The following is a 16,749-nucleotide window of genomic DNA, read 5'->3' on the forward strand; positions in this document are numbered from 1 at the left end:
CTATAGCCTGGTTCCTTGGAGTTTGTGATGTGCTTTTTCTGTCTCTCGCTCTTTTCATCCTTGTTTTTATCAGTTTTCGTGTCGTCTGTTTTCTGTGAGGCGAGTCGTGACACTCCTGTCTGTCAGAAGACCTCTGTAAATAAACTCAACGTGTGTGTGTGTGTGTGTGTGTGTGTGTGTGTGTGTGAGTGAGTGTGAGAGAGAGAGAGAGAGAGAGACAACAACACATGAAAGGGGGGGGTTGAAGGGTTGAGCGAGGGATGGATGAACAAGAGGAAGAGATGTTCTCATGTTCATGTGTTTGCGTGTGTGTGTGTGTGTGTTTGTGTGTGCATATGTGTGTGTGTGTGTGTGTGTGTGTGTGTGTGTGTGTGTGTGTGTGTGGTTTAGACATTAGCAGGTTAGTGGAAGTTGGGTCTTCGGAATTAATGCAAAACAACAGAATTTCCTCCACCATGATTCCTCAAATTATTAGATCTATTAATGTTGGTGTGTTTATATATGTGTGTGTGTGTGTGTGTGTGTGTGTGTGTGTGTGTGTGTGTGTGTGTGTGTCCAGGTGCATGTGCAACATCGTGTGTAACGGCCACAACGACAACCCGGTGTGCGGTAAAGACGGCGTGACGTACGACACGCCGTGCCACGTCCGAGAAGCTTCCTGCCTCAAACAGCTGAAGATCGACATCAAACACGTCGGACGATGCCAAGGTGAGAAACACTCTGAGCCAGACCAGACCAGACCAGACCAGACCAGACCAGACCAGACCAGACCAGACTGACCGGAAGCTTCTCTGACTTCAGCCAGACAGTCAGAGAAGATGCTTTAATATGACGCCCTATCATGGCCATTGTATGTGAATTAGGTACAAAAAAATAGGAATTTGTCGGAAAATTTGTGAGGTTAAAGCCAGAAATTTGTGAGAGAAAAAAAACAGAATTTCTGAGATTAAAGTCAGAAATTTGTGAGAAAAAAACTGAATTTCTGAGATTAAAGTCAGAAATTTGTGAGAGAAAAACTGAATTTCTGAGATTTAAGTAAGAAATTTGTGAGAAAAAAACCCCCATAATTTTTTAGATTAAACTCAGAAATTTGTGAGAAAAAAAAACATAATTTCTGAGATTAAAGTCAGAAATTTGTGAGAAAAAAAATCTGAGATTAAAGTCAGAAATTTGTGAGATTTTCCACTGAGAAGAGAATCCTAATTTGCTTTTCTTCTCTCTGGCAAAGTAAGAATAAATTAATTAATTCGCTCACTCACATTTATTATTAGATCTATCATTTATTCAACCATAGTGTGGCGTATGACACATTTCATAATACGCTTGTTTTTTGTAATTTTATTATTTTTTTCACGCTCCATATTCCTCTCCTGATTGGTCCGTGTGGTAAATCCAGATCCATCAGGAGGAAAGAAAGAAAGAAAGAGTTCGCTCTCTGCCTCTCAGCCTCTAATCTCATCTCTCCAGTCGACTCCCACCGTGAAAACAAATATAGATCTAATGGAATTAAGCCTAGATTTTATTAAAAACGTAATAAGATTATCAGGCCAGCTAATAGCGTCACAGGCTCTTCAGCTGCTGGATGGAGCATCAGATCACATTCAGATGCAGATTCCACCTTTTTTTTTTTTACATTTAACATGATCTGAGAATCAGATAAAATATTTAAGATGCAGTTTGACCCAGATCTCTGTCTGCTGTCCTGCCTCTCCTCTGTCACATAACTCACATTTCTGTACTGTGTGCTGTACACACTGTAATGAGAGGATGTTCCACTGATAGATATCTGCATTATGTGGAGTTGAGGGATTTCATGTCCATTTTAAGATAAACGTTGTTTCCTGGAAGTCATCAGTCAATATTTACTAACCACAGATTATTCTATGCTCGAAAACTTTGATAGTGAGCCATAATGTGCTTTATTATGAAGCCAGTGGACATTTGGTAAGAGTATGGGTCAATTCTTTCAAATGGCAAAGATTTCAATTTTAAGCCGAAACGAAGAATGAGCCTTTTTCACTGTGAATAAAATATATTCACTGTTGTAGATACCCAGCAAACATTTTGATGTTGAATAGATGTCCATGTGATAAATGTAAAACACAGAGGCTTTACAGCCTGTCTCCATGATGGAGGAACATGGAGAACTGTGTGTTAGTGAATAAAGTGTAAATGTGTATGAAGCAGCTGAGTCAGCTTGTTGTGGTGTGGCTGTAGATCCATTCAGTAACGTTCTCAGTAAAAGTGAATAGTGTGATAAGGTGGATTTGTTTCCAAATGTAGGTTACTGTGACACAGTAAACTGTCTTGTCTTTAGCCCTAGTCTCTACTCCAAAACATGAAGAGTTGGAGCTTGAGAAGAGTCAGCTCAGTTAACCTGAACAAACTGTTAGCTAGCTAACTAGCTAACTGCTCTTTGGCTTTCTGAGGCTCTTGCCAAGGTTTCCTCCATTTCTTTTCCCAATGAGGATTTTGTGGGAGATTTTCCTTGTCTTCATACTGTGACTGTGATTAAAGCTACACAAATAAACTTGACTTTGTTAAAGAGTAATTCAGATGTTGTGTTCATCACAACATAGAACTAAATACAGTTTACAACTCTAAAAAGTGTTTTAGTTTGGAGTTAGGCTTCTCTTTAACTAGCTAACTAGCCAACAGGCTAATGTCACTGCTAGCCACTGCTAACGCTAGCTGCTACTAGCTACGTTAGCTAGTGTGCTAATCAGATGTGTTAACAACAAGACAGTGATGGGTAGCTGACCAGATGCTATGGTTAGCTAGCTAACAAGCTGACATTATCTAAACACTAAATCAATCAGATGGATCAGTGATGAAATGATCAGTTCAGTCAGAAACAGACAGAAATTAACCGTCTGTTCAATTCTGTTGAGACAGAAACACAGTCAGCTGTTCACAGAGCTGAGGACCTCCAAGATGGCCACCAGAGGGGGGGGTAGCTACATCACTAAAATGAAAAGTGAAAAATCAATATCGTCCATAGCTGCTGCCTGCAATATTTTGTGACATCAGGATCTAAATATCAGTTCAGAACAGTTTTGACAGGAATTTTTATAATATGATCTTTGGACAATTTTGTTTCCTTTCGGGCTGCCATCAGCCAGAAGCTTGCTGGGTTTTTGTTGTTTTTCTGTATTTGAGATGAGTTGGTCCTTAGAAGGATAGAAGTACTGGAACACACACACACACACACACACACACACACACACAACACACACACACACACACACAACACACACACACACACACACACACTCTCTCTCTCTCCTCTGCTGGTAGTGACCTGAATACTGATCGTATCATGTCAGATTGTTCTAACAATGTTTTGACCAACAACTGTCAGAGAGGAGGAGAGGAGAGAAGGAGAGAAGAAAAGGAGAGAGAAGAGAGGAGAGGAGAGAAGGAGAGAGGAGGAGAGGAGAGGAGAGAGAAGAGGAGAGGACAGGGGAGGAGGAGAGAAAAGAAGAGAGGAGAGGAGGAAGGAGGAGAGAAGAGGAGAGAGGGGAGAGGAGGAGAGGCGAGAAGGAGAGAGGAAGAGAGGAGAGGAGAGAGAAGAGGAGAGGAGAGAGAGGAGAGGAGAGAAGGCAAGAGGAGGAGAGGAGAGGAGAGAAGGAGAGAGGAAGAGGGGAGAGGAGAGATGAGAGGAGAGAGAGGAGAGGAGGAGGGGAGAGGAGAGGAGAGGAGAGAAGGAGAGAGGAGAGGAGAAAAGGAGAGGAGGAAAGGAGAGGAGAGGAGCAGAAGAGAGAGGAGGAGAGGAGAGAAGGAGAGGAGAGAAGGAGAGGAGGAGAGAGAATCTGTTTTCAGTTCATCTATTTTAAATGATGAACTGACCCCAATCCTGGACCACACACACACACACACACACACACACACACACACACACACACACACACACACACACACACACACACACACACACATTAGGACGGCTGGCTGAACAACCAGCTGGTCAACCTTCTGCTCTCTTCTTCTCCTTCTTCTTCTTCTTCTTCATCATCATCATCCTCTCTGTTCTCTCTTTCCTGCTTCTTCTTCTGTTCCACTCTTCTTCTCTTGTCTTCTCTGCCTTCTTCTTCTCTTGCTGACACCAGTAATCTTCTATTCTCTCTTCTTCCTTCTCCTCTCTCTTCTCTTTTTTCATTCTCTCCTTCTCTTTCTTCTCCTCTTCTCTTCTTTTCTTCTGTTCTTCAGTCTCTTTTCTTCTCTTCTTCCCTATTTTCGTCTCTTGCTGACAATTTATCCATTCTCTTCTTTTTTTATTCTCGTCTCTTTTCTTCTCTTCTCTGCTCATTCTTGTCATTTCTTCATCTCCTCTTTTTTATTCTCGTCTTTTCTTCTTCTGTTCATCCTCCCTTTTTCTTCTCTTCTTCTGTACTCCTGCTGACAGTCTTCTGTTCTCCATTTTCTCTCCCCTTCTTTCTTTCATTCACTCTTTTCTTCTTTCCTTTTCATTTTTCCTTTCTCCCTTTCTTCTCATCTTCTCTTCTTGTCTTCTATTTTCTACTTTCTCATTCTCATTTTCTTCATTCCTTTCTTCTCTTGTTCATTCTCTTCTTTTCTTCTCTTCTCACATTTCATTTGAGTCTTCTATTCTCCATTCTCTCTTCTCTTCATTCTGTCCTTTTCTTTTCTTTTTCTCTTCTCCGTCCTCTCCTTTTTTCTTTTCTTCTTCTCTCATCTTCCCTTTTCGTCTCTCCTTTTCTTTCTCTTTGTCCTTTCTTCTCTTTCCTTCTCTCCATATCGCCGCCTCTACTTTTCCTTTGTTTTCATTCTCTTTTCCTTTTGTTTTTTTTTGTCTTTTATTAATTTTCTCATAGCTTCTCTGTTCTCTCCTTCTCCTCTCCATCTCTTTCTCCTTTTCTTTCCAGCCTGATTTTTATGTAATTTCTCTCCGTCCTTCTTGTCTTTCCTCTCCTCCACTCAGTTAAACTCGGCAGTTTTCCTTCTTGCTGCATCTGTCCTCATGAATAATTCAGGACATTAATCATGCGTTTTATTTACACTGTTTCCCATGAGTTAACCAGTTAATTGTCTTTGTTTTCTGGAGTTTTTTATGTCTGTAAAACCCTAAAAAAAAAAAAACTGAAATAGATTTCCATGTTGTTCAGCACAGCGCCGCCTGCTGGACAAACACTGCCACTGATGAGCAGCAGATTATTTAGCAGCAGATAAAAGGTTTGTTAGGGTTTTTAAAGGCAGATACGGATATTTTTACCTTCCGATACCAAAAGTTTTCAGTGTTTCACAAATTTTCTTCTCGTCAGGATGGAAAAGCCTCTGAAACATTCAGAGCATCATGGGAAAATAAAACTCTCCCCCTGCTTAATTGGTAGAGAAATGAAATTCTGCATTTATCAATACACAGGATATGATGTTAATATCCCTTGTGCTATAATCCAAGGTGAGCATTAACATGAACACCATTAGTAAATTACACATTAGTTAACTGTTAATTAAGGGTTAGTTAATGCTTATTAAGCATCAATTAACCCTTATTAAGCATTAATACTTTTACTTAAATAGGATTTTTCATGCAGGACTTTTACTTGTAATGGAGTATTTTTACATTGCTGTATTGGTACTTTTACTTCAGTAAAGGATCAGAGTACTTCTTCCACCGCTGCCAGAAACACTGTGCAGTACTGCGAAAGTCTTAAGCACATGTAAATAAAACATTCTGTAAAACGAAGATCCTTTCAAAAATAGGCCTAATGAAATGAAAAGTGTCTAAATATATATATAAAAAAATACTTTAAAGAGCAGTCTGACACACTAATGCAGAAAACACATAAACATCTAAGAAAAAATGTATATAAAGAATCTAGGGAGCCTGAGACTTTTGCACAGTACTGCAGTGGTTCTCAACCTTTTTCATATCAAGGACCTTAGTCCACATTAGGGCCACAGACCCCCATCTGATGCAATTTTGTCTCTCAAACCCAAATCTGAGAATATTTTTATTGTCAGATATGATTTTGTCCAGAATTCCATGACTATCTGTATAGTAGGTAGAGAGATAACAGAGAAACTATGATCAAAATAGCCATTCTAAAATGACAAAATAACAATTCATCAATTTGCTGGGGACCCCCTGGAATGCCCTCAAGGACCCCTGGTGGTCCCCGGACCCCACGTCGAGAACCACTGTAGAACTGAGTATATATGTGAATAATTAAATGAATAAATAAAAAAAGAAGGCAGTGTTTCATGTCAGGTACAGACTGTGTTTCTGCATCTGCGGTCCGGAGGAAGTGATGATATCTGATATTTAATAGAAGATCAATATGCCGTCAAACTGAAACCGCGCTGTAGCTCTGACATCACATCCTGTCTGCTGCAGGAAACTATCCTCAGAAACACGTCACTGTCTGTGATTAGGGGGTCAGTCTGCAAATCCTGAGTCTTTAATGTGCAGTTGTAGAGGGTGAAGTGTGTGTGTGTGTGTGTGAGGTACAAAATGTCTATCCTCTGTCATTAGTGGGACATTTCTGCTGACTTAGCATTGCCCTGAAGCAAGAGGAATATTTGTGAGGTGTGTGTGTGTGTGTGTGTGTGTGTGTGTGTGTGTGTGTGTGTGTGTGTGTGTGTGTGTGTGTGGCTGACCTCTCTTTAACCCGGTGTCTCTGTGTTTAGCGGGCGCTCACATCACATTAACTGTCAATCTGAATTATACCGCACATAGAGAGAGAGAGTGGAGCGACTGGCCTGGAACAGAAACACACACACACACACACACACACACACACTAATGTACTCATAGTTTCTCGCTCCACATACAGTAGGCTATTGACCTTATTCACATGGCGGCCATTTTGAACACTGGGGATGTGAAAGTCTGGAACATTAGAGTGACTTCAGACGAACTGAACAGATCTCAGATTATCCAACAACAACCACGGCTGCTTGAATTTAGCAGGGAGCTAGCTAGCTTACTTAGTTAGCAAGCTACTAGCCAGCTATAACTAGGCTAGACTGGAGATAATGAGACAAATATATTAAACATGAATCTATCCCTCCAGATTCTTGACATATATTTGTTTTTAATAAACTCTACAAGAAGATAAAACTAGTGTGACTTCAACACAGTGAGGAGAACAGCCACAACACCTGCTTGAATGTAGCAGGACGTTAGCTAGCTAGTAGCTTAGTTAGCTAGCTACTGGCTACCCAGCTAAACACGTGCTGAAAATAACTTTGTCTTTAAGAAGTTTCATGTTTCATGTACTATTACTATAGCCATCACTACTACTACTACTACTACTATAACTACTACTACTGCTCCTACTACTAGTGCTACAACTGCTACTAGGCCTACTACTATTATAACTGGTAACCTAGTACTACTGCTATAAAAACTATTATTACTAGTAGTACTAGTATCACTTTACTCTGACTACTTTATCTGCTACTACTACTACTGCCACTACTGCTTCTACTACTACTATTACAACTATGACGACTACTACTGCTACTACTACTACTCTTTACTGTACTGTATTGTCACTCGTGCTACAACACCAGCAGGCCGCTCTGGTAAATGAAGTTGACCTTTGACCCCTCAGTTGTTGTGAGGTTCCTCAGTCTCACAGCTTCTCTCTGTTTTCAGACAAAGGAGGAAAGACGACGGCGCCAAGATCAAACCAGACGTCTTCGGTAAGATTCCAGAGCAGTTTCACTATCGCCGGGTCGACAGATACGAAACACATGTAGATACCGTATTTCCTCTAATAGTGGCCGGTAGTCAATTAAAAGCCGGGTCTCCGATAATGTCCGGGGCCGCGGTCGACAAGAACAAATAAAGGCCGGCCCCAAATACAGGCCGGGGAAAAAAACAAAGGAAAAAACAACGGTGGATACCGGTAAACTCCTGGTGCCTGTTATATAATGTAACTGTAGTTTGTAGTAACGTACGAGTGCGCCACCAGATGGCGGTATGCCACAAGACGGCTCGGCCGGAGGAAGTCTCTGGAGCGTGCCGTCGTCGATTACCATAATTATCTGTAATGCGTCGCAGTAACAAAAAAACGGCTACTTAACGAACCCCAACAGAAGCAGATCAGAAAACAAGGAGGCTTCACACTAAAAAATGAGCAAATATACTTATCAAACAGAGGGAATTAGAAATAAAGGCCTGTCTCTAATATAAGCCTGCTTCCAATAAAGGCCTGGTGCCCTCTGCAGCTGAGGGAAATAAAGGCCCGGGCCAATATTAGAGGAAATATGGTATGTTCTAATCAATCAATCAGTCAATCTATCCAGCGGTCTGAGTCAGTGTTTTGTGTAACTCCTCCAGCGGTGTCCAACCCCGGCGAGGGGGAGGAGTTTGTGGATAGCCCCGCCCCCTGTCCTGAAGACTACGCCCAGTTCTGTGAACACGGCCAGTGTGAGATGAGACACAGCCTGCCGACCTGCAGGTAACCTGTGTGTGTGTGTGTGTGTGTGTGTGTGTGTGTGTGTGTTTCCTGACCCTGTGTGTGTGTGTGTGTGTGTGTGTGTGTGTGTTCCCAGGTGTGATGCGGAGTATGGTGGTGAGTGTGTTTCTGTATTTTATGACCGTGTGTGTGTATATTTTCTGACCCTGTGTGTGTGTGTATGTTTTCTGACTCTCTGTGTGTGTGTGTGTGTGTGTGTGTGTGTGTTTTCTGACCCTGTGTGTGTGTGTGTGTGTGTGTGTGTATTTTCTGACCCTGTGTGTGTTTTCTGACCCTGTGTGTGTGTGTATTTGTGTGTGTTTCCTGACTCTGTGTGTGTGTGTATTTTCTGACTCTGTGTGTGTGTGTGTGTGTGTGTGTGTGTGTGTGTGTTTTCTGACCCTGTGTGTGTGTGTGTGTGTGTGTGTGTGTGTGTGTGTTTTCTGACCCTGTGAGTGTGTGTGTGTGTGTGTGTGTGTGTGTGTTTTCTGACCCTGTGTGTGTGTGTGTGTGTGTGTGTTTTCTGACCCTGTGTGTGTGTGTGTGTGTGTGTGTGTGTGTTTTCTGACCCTGTGTGTGTGTGTGTGTGTGTGTGTTTTCTGACCCTGTGTGTGTGTGTGTGTGTGTGTGTGTGTTTTCTGACCCTGTGTGTGTGTGTGTGTGTGTGTGTGTGTTTTCTGACCCTGTGTGTGTGTGTGTGTGTGTGTGTGTGTGTGTGTGTGTGTGTGTGTGCAGGTGTGAGGCGGGGTACGGCGGGCCTCAGTGTGAGCAGCTCCTGGACTTCAACATCCTGTACGTCGTCCCCAGCGGACAGAAGCTTCACTACGTTCTGATCGCCGCCATCATAGGAGCCGTGCAGATCGCTGTGATCGTCGCCGTGGTGATGTGCTTCACCAGGTACTGCAGTACTACTGAGTACTACTAACACTACTACTGATACTACTACTGATACTACTAGTCAGAGGTGTGGACTCGAGTCACAAATTTGATGACTTTAGACTCGACTTGACAAAATCAAAAAAGACTTTAACACCAGTGACTCGTGACTTCACTTGGACTTGAGCCTTTTGACTTGAAAAGACTTGATACCTTCCGTCTGTATATATAAATATGCATACATTTGTTTTTGCCTGTTGATGTCACCATTGACGTGGTGTCCCACCCCCACCCCCACCACCACCACCCCACCCTGCCGAAGACCATAGGCTGGCACATACTGATGTTTCCTCCATACGGCCTGAGGAGCTGTGCATCCAGCTGCAATGCATTGCTCTAAGTGTGCATGGCTTGTAAAGCCACAACCCGCTTACTGTATATGCCATGACAGTGCAATGCCAGCACTACTTTTTTTTAATGATTAAGTTCAGTCGCACACAATAAATACAAATTTTAAAAAGCATTCATGATTTGTGTAAATTTAATATATTATTACTCTGTTGTTAAAATGGCATTACATTTAGTGAAGAGCGCATTATGACTTGTTTAGGACTCGAAACTCAAAGTTTAGGACTTGGGACTTGACTTGGGACTTGAGTGCAAAGACTTGAGACTTACTTGTGACTTGCAAAAGAATGACTTGGTCCCACCTCTGCTACTAGTACTACTTCTGATACTACTGCTGCTACTACTATTACTGTTACTACTACTCCTGCTACTACTGCTACCACTACTACTATTACTTCTATTACTACACTACTGCTACTACAACTGGTACTACTACTACTACCTCTACCACTACTACTGCTGGTACTGCTGGTACCTCTCCAGCTGCAGGGTGTTGTCTCTCCAGCTGCAGGGTGTTGTCTCTCCAGCTGGAGGCGCTCACATCACACCACATGTTCCCCTGCTGCTGTAGAGTCAGACAGACAGTCAGACAGACAGTCAGACAGACAGTCAGACAGTCAGGAGAATATATTACTTGGTAACAACTTACTGCAAAACACTATCAGTTCACTTTGGGAGGGAAAATAGTTTTTTGAATACCGAGTGTTTCAAAAGTAGATTTACACTTCTATATACGTTATTAATACTATTTCCAGGTAGCTTATTATTTACTACTGAATGTTGATTATTTTGTTAAAATGACTGTATACATATATATATATATGATATATAAAATAACTAAAATTATGCTGTGTTTTTCATTACTGTCATTATTAAAAATTGTATACCTACTTTTGAAACATACTGTATTCCAACAGTACAACTGACTAGCTTCTAAAATGGGATGTTGTATGTTGAGTGTGTTAGAGACTATTTCCCCACAGGGAGCAGTAGAGATTTTTATTATTATTTTTATTACTATAATTATTGAAGTACTGAGTATGTTTACATGATCTTAACTCGATTAAGGGAAAAGTCTGACTGTTGAATCTGGAAAATTAACTCGTTCACGCAGGAAAACGTTGTAAATAAGATGTATGAGTGAATGTCCCCAGTGGGCTCCTGTAGTGCTGCTGGGCTCACTGTGCCCTCTCTGTCGCCTGCAGGCGCTGCAGCAAGACGAAGCGCGGCCGGAGACAGAAGCAGCACCTGGGTCACTTCCCGTCCGGGACGTCCTCCAGGATGATGTAGCCGCTCCTTTCTTTTCTTTCCATTTTTTTAAAATAAATTTTAAAAAATAAAACAAATTTTTTCGTACCACACGGACAGACTGCAGTTTTGATATCTCGTCTTTTGGTGCCTCTTTGATTTTTTTTTTTTTTTGATTTTTTTAGTTCTTTCTCGATTTCTTGCGGGGCCTTATTTTTTAAATCTTCCTTCGTCTTTCATTCCTTTTTTCCCTCTGGACATTTCTCTCGCTTTTTATCGTCTGAAGATGTTTTTCCATCGGACAGAAAAGGGACAAGCTGTATTTTTATTATTTTTTTTAACAATGCCTTTTGTTTTTACTGCGCGGGTCAGGAAGCCGGTTTCTTCTTCTCTTCTTCAGGATTGTTTTGCAGATTGACTCTCCCAGCAGGGGGCGCTGTGGATCCACATCACTGCTAAAGGCCCGATCCGCCGCCTGTGCGTATCGGGACAGTTCTCTATTGATAAGTTCTCTATTGATCAGTTCTCTATTGATCAGTGATTGTACCTTCACCAGCCTGAAGCTCCAGACCGGAGGAACCAGGAGCAGAACATCAGAGTTTTAACCCTGTGGGACCAGACTGCTGCTGCTGCCACGGCTTCTGAGTCTGACAACATGTAGTTTTATCCGAGCAACCTGATTGGTCAAAGAGGCGGCGGCCACTCTGACCCGTCTGTCTGTCGTCTCCGTCAGTTCATCTCCACTGACAGCTGTCTGTTGTCAGGCGGACCGATGACGCTCCGTCTGTCAGATTTCCATCTGCTCTGACAGGAAGTTCCAGCAGCTGGACTCCTCGCTCCAGGCGGCGCTCCGGTCTCTGTTCGGGGGTTTTGGTCTCAGACTCCTCCCTCCCTCCTGAGGACTGTTGGTATCAGACTCAGATGTTTCCTGTCCTGGTTTTCTGAGTCCTGCAGGGTTGAACTGAATCCATCTGTGCTTCACGTAAATCCAGATAAACTTTATTTTCTCTTTTTTTTTTTTGTACGAGACGCACCTGAAAACCAAAATGCTGTTTTTTCTACTGCTGAAACAAAAAGGTACAAACTGACCAACGTGTTCAGGCTGACTGATTATTTTATTGTTACTTTTCAAATAATGCCATTCCGGAAATGGGATACAATGTTTCTTTGTTTTGTTTTTGACAAGCTGATAATTTAAATGACTTTGTCTTGGTCTAGTTTGTTTTTTTATATAATTTGTAACGACGGTACGAAGTGTCAGTGTTGGTTGTTGTTGTGGTGAATAGTCTGTCAGAGCCGAGCTGCAGCTCCTGAAGCCTCACTGAGCTCAGATCAGTTGGTCAGAAAACCAAACCCTGAAATGTCCTTAACTTCTCATTACATAAACATGAATTATCCATTAAAAATAACAGCTTTAATGAGTGAGGTTAGTATCATGGGTTTATAAGAGATTTATTCATGGGTTGATTCACAGAGACTCTAGAAATTAAGGGATTTTTCATGTCTTTTGTGAGGTTTACAGGTTATTAATGAGTTACTAATGAAAAGTTCCCATCTGCCTGAATTTTACATTTAATTACAAAGTAAGCAGTCAAACATTAAGGGGAGTTTAAGGAAGTTTTGATGGGGTCTCCTCCATTAATAACTCCCTTAATTCATTTTAAGGGGGTTTTGCATGAATTAAGGGGTGAACTGATGTAAATGTAAGGGCAGTTTAAGTGATTAGTGGTTCATAGAGAGACGGTTGATCATATTACAGGGAGTCATTTGCATGAATTAACTCCTTAATTCATGCAAAATCCCCTTAAAATTACTTAAGGGAGTTATTAACCCATCAACCCATCGAAACCCCCGTAAACACCCCCTTAATTTTTCACTTATATAATATAATATATATATATATAATTATATAATATAATATAATGAAAAGACAGAAATGTTCCATTAATAACTCATTAATAACTGTAAACTATGTACAAAAGGCATAAAAAATCCCATGGTACTAACCTTACTTTTTTAAAGCTGTTATTTTTAATGGATAATTGATGTTTATGTGATGAGAAATTAAGGACATTTCAGTGATTAAATGAAGGTGTTTGGTTTCATAGTGATTTGATCTGACAGCAGGTTCTGATCAATTCATGACTGAATTGATCAGTTCAGTTCAACTGAGGAACTGGAATTTGAAAAATCCTTCAGGAAACAGAATGTGAATTGAATTGGAATTTCTGGAAGTTTAATTTAATTCTGTGAAATTCCATGTTTTTTGTTTTTTTTCTTCCCACATATCTGAGATTCCACATAGTGTTTATATGACCAATACTGAATATCATAACATGTTAAAGGACCTTTCAGCTGGTGTTTGATGCAGAACATGTGATGGTAATCCATACATTATGACTGAATGTGTTTGATTTGTTGAACTGTCTTTTATTTGATTCATAATGATTTGATTTATAATGTTTAGAGACAAACTCTTTTAGAAGTGGAATTTCATGGAATTTCATGGATTTCAGTTCTGTTTCCTGTCGTTCAGTTCAGTTCACATTCAGTTTCTCACAGCTGGGAGACTTTCACACTGCAGACAGTCTGTGACCTGCAGATGAACCTGGTCCGGTCTGTGTTGGGGTTTTGGAACCTGGTCCGGTCTGTGTTGGGGTTTTGGGAGCGCAGCCCGGTTCTCCTGTAGATCTGTCCTGCATGAGCCAGTGAAGTTGTTGTTTAGACAGTGAAGTAGAATCAAGAATTAAATGATGTGTTGGAAACTGCTGAGTCTCTGTGATCTGTGATCGACTAGAAGAGAGGAGACACTCGGTTTACCTTCAGACTCTTTTGGATATGAAATGAGCAGGAGGTTCAGAGGTGTGACCAAGTCAACTCTGCTCGAGTCCCGAGTCAGTCGCAAGTCTTGAGGCACAAGTCTGATGTCAAGTCCCAAATCTAAATGTAGATTGCCAAGTCAATCTATGTCCATGTCATTAGTGTCAAGTCCCAAGTCTAAATGTAGATCACGAAGTCAAGTCCAAGTCATTAAAGTCAAGTCTCAAGTCTAAATGTAGAACAGCAAGTCAAGTCAGAACAAATCAAGAGTCCAGTATGAATTTAATATCTTACAGAAAACTAAATATCTAGGACTTTTCAATGCAATATGGTTTTAATAGGATAAAAACTTGGTAAGAGCATCATGAGTTTGATTTCTATAATCAGTTTCAACTTCAATAAATTCAATCATTCCATACAAATTCAGAAAACAGAATTTAAATTCAGTCGTCTGCTGGAACAAATCTCATCTCTTTCAATCTAAGTCATTTACACAAACACAAGATCTCAAGTCAAGACTTTAGAAACCTTTTCAAGTCATCAGAGTACAAGTCAGAGTCAAGTCCCAAGTCACCAGAACCCAAGTCAAGTCAAGTCTCAAGTCTTCTCTTCATGCAGCAAGTCAAGTCTCAAGCAACTAAAACTGTGACTCGAGTCCAAGTCATGTGACTCGAGTCCTAACAAATGAAAACAAATACATTCACACTCCTTGATTTATACAGATTAATTTACAATCAGTAAATTTAAACATCACCTGTATATTTCAATGCTAATTACTCTGAGGTGTGTATGTCTGTAACTCCACTCTGTGTATTTCAGTTGGTAATTTGGCTAATATTCCGCATTCCTATATATTTCAATGGGGATATCAGTGACTCCTCATGTATTTCAATGGAAAGTTAGGCTGATAAATGGGTGCACCTTTAACTCCAGAATCAATGGTAATGAGGCTGATAGATGGAAACACCAATCACTCCACCTTCCTTGATATTTCAATGGTAAACTGGTAAACCTAGAATTCAACCACCCAATATAAATCTATGGTAATTGGGCTGTTAAATGGGTATAACTCCACAATCCAGTATATTTCAATGGGAAATGATAGGTGTATACTGTATAGTTATGTAAATGTCATTAAAGGTACAGTTCAGTTTAATGAGGAGTTCAGACTCTGGGTGCGTTCGATTCTGTTTATCTGTGGCACCGGGTGGGTGGGGCTGAACATAAAGACTCCTCCCTCCCTCCCAGATTATGAAGTGAGTATGAAGACTCCACCCACCCAGAGCAAAAGGTAGGTGAGAGTCAAGCGCTCCCTGTGACTGTTAAAGCAGCTATGCACCCTGCAGGGGCGGGGCGAGGGGTGTGTGTGTGTGTGTGTGTGTGTGTGTGTGTGTGTGTGTGTGTGTGTGTGTGTGTGTGTGTGTGTGTGTTGGGGGGTAAATATAGAAATGACGGCAGTATAATGCCAGGCAGCAGCTGGTGAGGCGTTTTTAGACGGCCGGGTATTCCCCCTCTCTCTTCTTCTTCTCTCTTCTCTTCTTCTCTTCCTTTCTTTCCTCTCCTCATTCTCTTCTCATCCTAACCCCCCCCCCACCCCCCCTTTATCCCCAGTTGTGTCCTTATCCTCTTTCTCCCTATATCTTCTCTCTTTTGCTTTCCTTGTTCTCTCTCTTCCATCGAAACCCGCCTCATGTTCCTCTTCTCTCTTTTACATTTAAAAGCGGATGAATGTTAAAGTGAAGTTAAGTTAAAAGAGGATTTTAAAAAGGCCTGTGGTTGTGGCTCGGTCAGACGAGCAGCTGCTTGTCATGTAGAAGGTTGCTGGTTTGAATCCCAGCTGTCTGTCTCTCTCTTGTCTCTCCATGTTCTTGCTGTCAGTGGTGGATCAATAAGAAGATGAACCGGATCAAACCTGAACTGAGGAGCAGCTGTTTCTCCACCTGACAGACTTGAGTGTCGGTTTGAAGCCGGTCTGTGAAGACTTTAACAGAACTGAAGAGTCTGGATTAAAGAGATATACTCTAAATATAACAACATACTGCCTCCTACAGGCCGCTCTGGTGAAATACACATCAACAGACAGGCAGCAGTGAGGAGTGTAAATACATACTGGAACTTACAGACAGGCAGTGGTGGAAAGTAACTAAGTACATTTACTCAAGTACTGTACTTAAGTACAATTTTGAGGTACTTGTACTTTACTTTCCATTTGATGCTACTTTATACTTCCACTCCACTACATTTCAGAGGGAAATATTGTACTTTCTACTCCACTACATTTATTTGACAGCTTTAGTTACTTTTCAGATGGAGATTTGACACAATGGATAATATAACAAGCTTTTAAAATACAACACATTGTTAAAGATGAAACCAGTGGTTTCCAACCTTTTTGGCTTTTGACGTCTTACAGAAAGCAGTGTGTAGTCGGGTCACATTTCAGATGTCTATGAGTTGTTAACAGCTCCACCAAATAGTGATTTTTCCCTCTAAACCTCACATGGTTTCATTTCAATAAATGTTCAAATGATCCAATATTTCAGCAAAAATCAAAGATTAGAGAAAAAGTCCAAAAACTGAAAACAGATTTGTATATCAGAACTTTGTTTTTTCTGCTTTCCTCTCCCATTAATCATCTCATGACCCCTCAGATTTATCTGGGAAATTGGTGATGGAGTCAGGTAAACACACGGGTAAAAACGACATGGAACAAACACCGTAGATAAAAAACAAATTCAAAAAACTAAAAAAAACACACAGATAAGCAACAAAATCCCTAAAATAAGATGATTTATCATTCATAAAACAGTCCAGCGCAAAAATGCAAAACAGCGACATGTTATCGCCTTGTGAGCCGGATAAACATGGATTTCAAAATTATCACACACAAAATATGTGAGGAAACAAGACCCAAAAGAAACAGACTGTAGATTAAAAACTGTAAAAACCCACAAACGAATAAAACACC

At 41.0% G+C, this 16,749-nt stretch overlaps 1 protein-coding gene across 1 annotated transcript; it reads left to right on the plus strand.

The window, feature by feature from the left end:
* The first annotated feature begins 563 nt into the window (after positions 1 to 563).
* LOC139662461 (tomoregulin-1-like) lies at positions 564 to 11,024 on the plus strand. Its single transcript, XM_071541152.1, has 6 exons — positions 564 to 724; positions 6,397 to 6,399; positions 7,631 to 7,671; positions 8,312 to 8,432; positions 9,165 to 9,326; positions 10,919 to 11,024. Exons 1-6 carry the CDS (start codon positions 564 to 566, stop codon positions 11,001 to 11,003), a joined length of 573 nt encoding a protein of 190 aa, XP_071397253.1. The 3' UTR covers positions 11,004 to 11,024.
* The last annotated feature ends 5,725 nt before the right edge of the window (positions 11,025 to 16,749 follow it).

Source organism: Centroberyx affinis, unplaced genomic scaffold (assembly GCF_046629955.1).
Source record: "Centroberyx affinis isolate AG114_WGS23_722 - 3 ecotype Tasmania unplaced genomic scaffold, CSIRO-AGI_Caff_v1 ptg003797l_1, whole genome shotgun sequence".
Classification (NCBI taxonomy): domain Eukaryota; kingdom Metazoa; phylum Chordata; class Actinopteri; order Beryciformes; family Berycidae; genus Centroberyx; species Centroberyx affinis.

Coding starts and splice junctions, on each gene's coding strand:
- LOC139662461 (XM_071541152.1), top strand. CDS start 564: ATGTGCAACATCGTGTGTAACGGCCACAACGACAACCCGGTGTGCGGT. Junction 7,672..8,311: donor GATCAAACCAGACGTCTTCG/GTAAGATTCCAG, acceptor TAACTCCTCCAG/CGGTGTCCAACCCCGGCGAG. Junction 9,327..10,918: donor GTGGTGATGTGCTTCACCAG/GTACTGCAGTAC, acceptor TGTCGCCTGCAG/GCGCTGCAGCAAGACGAAGC.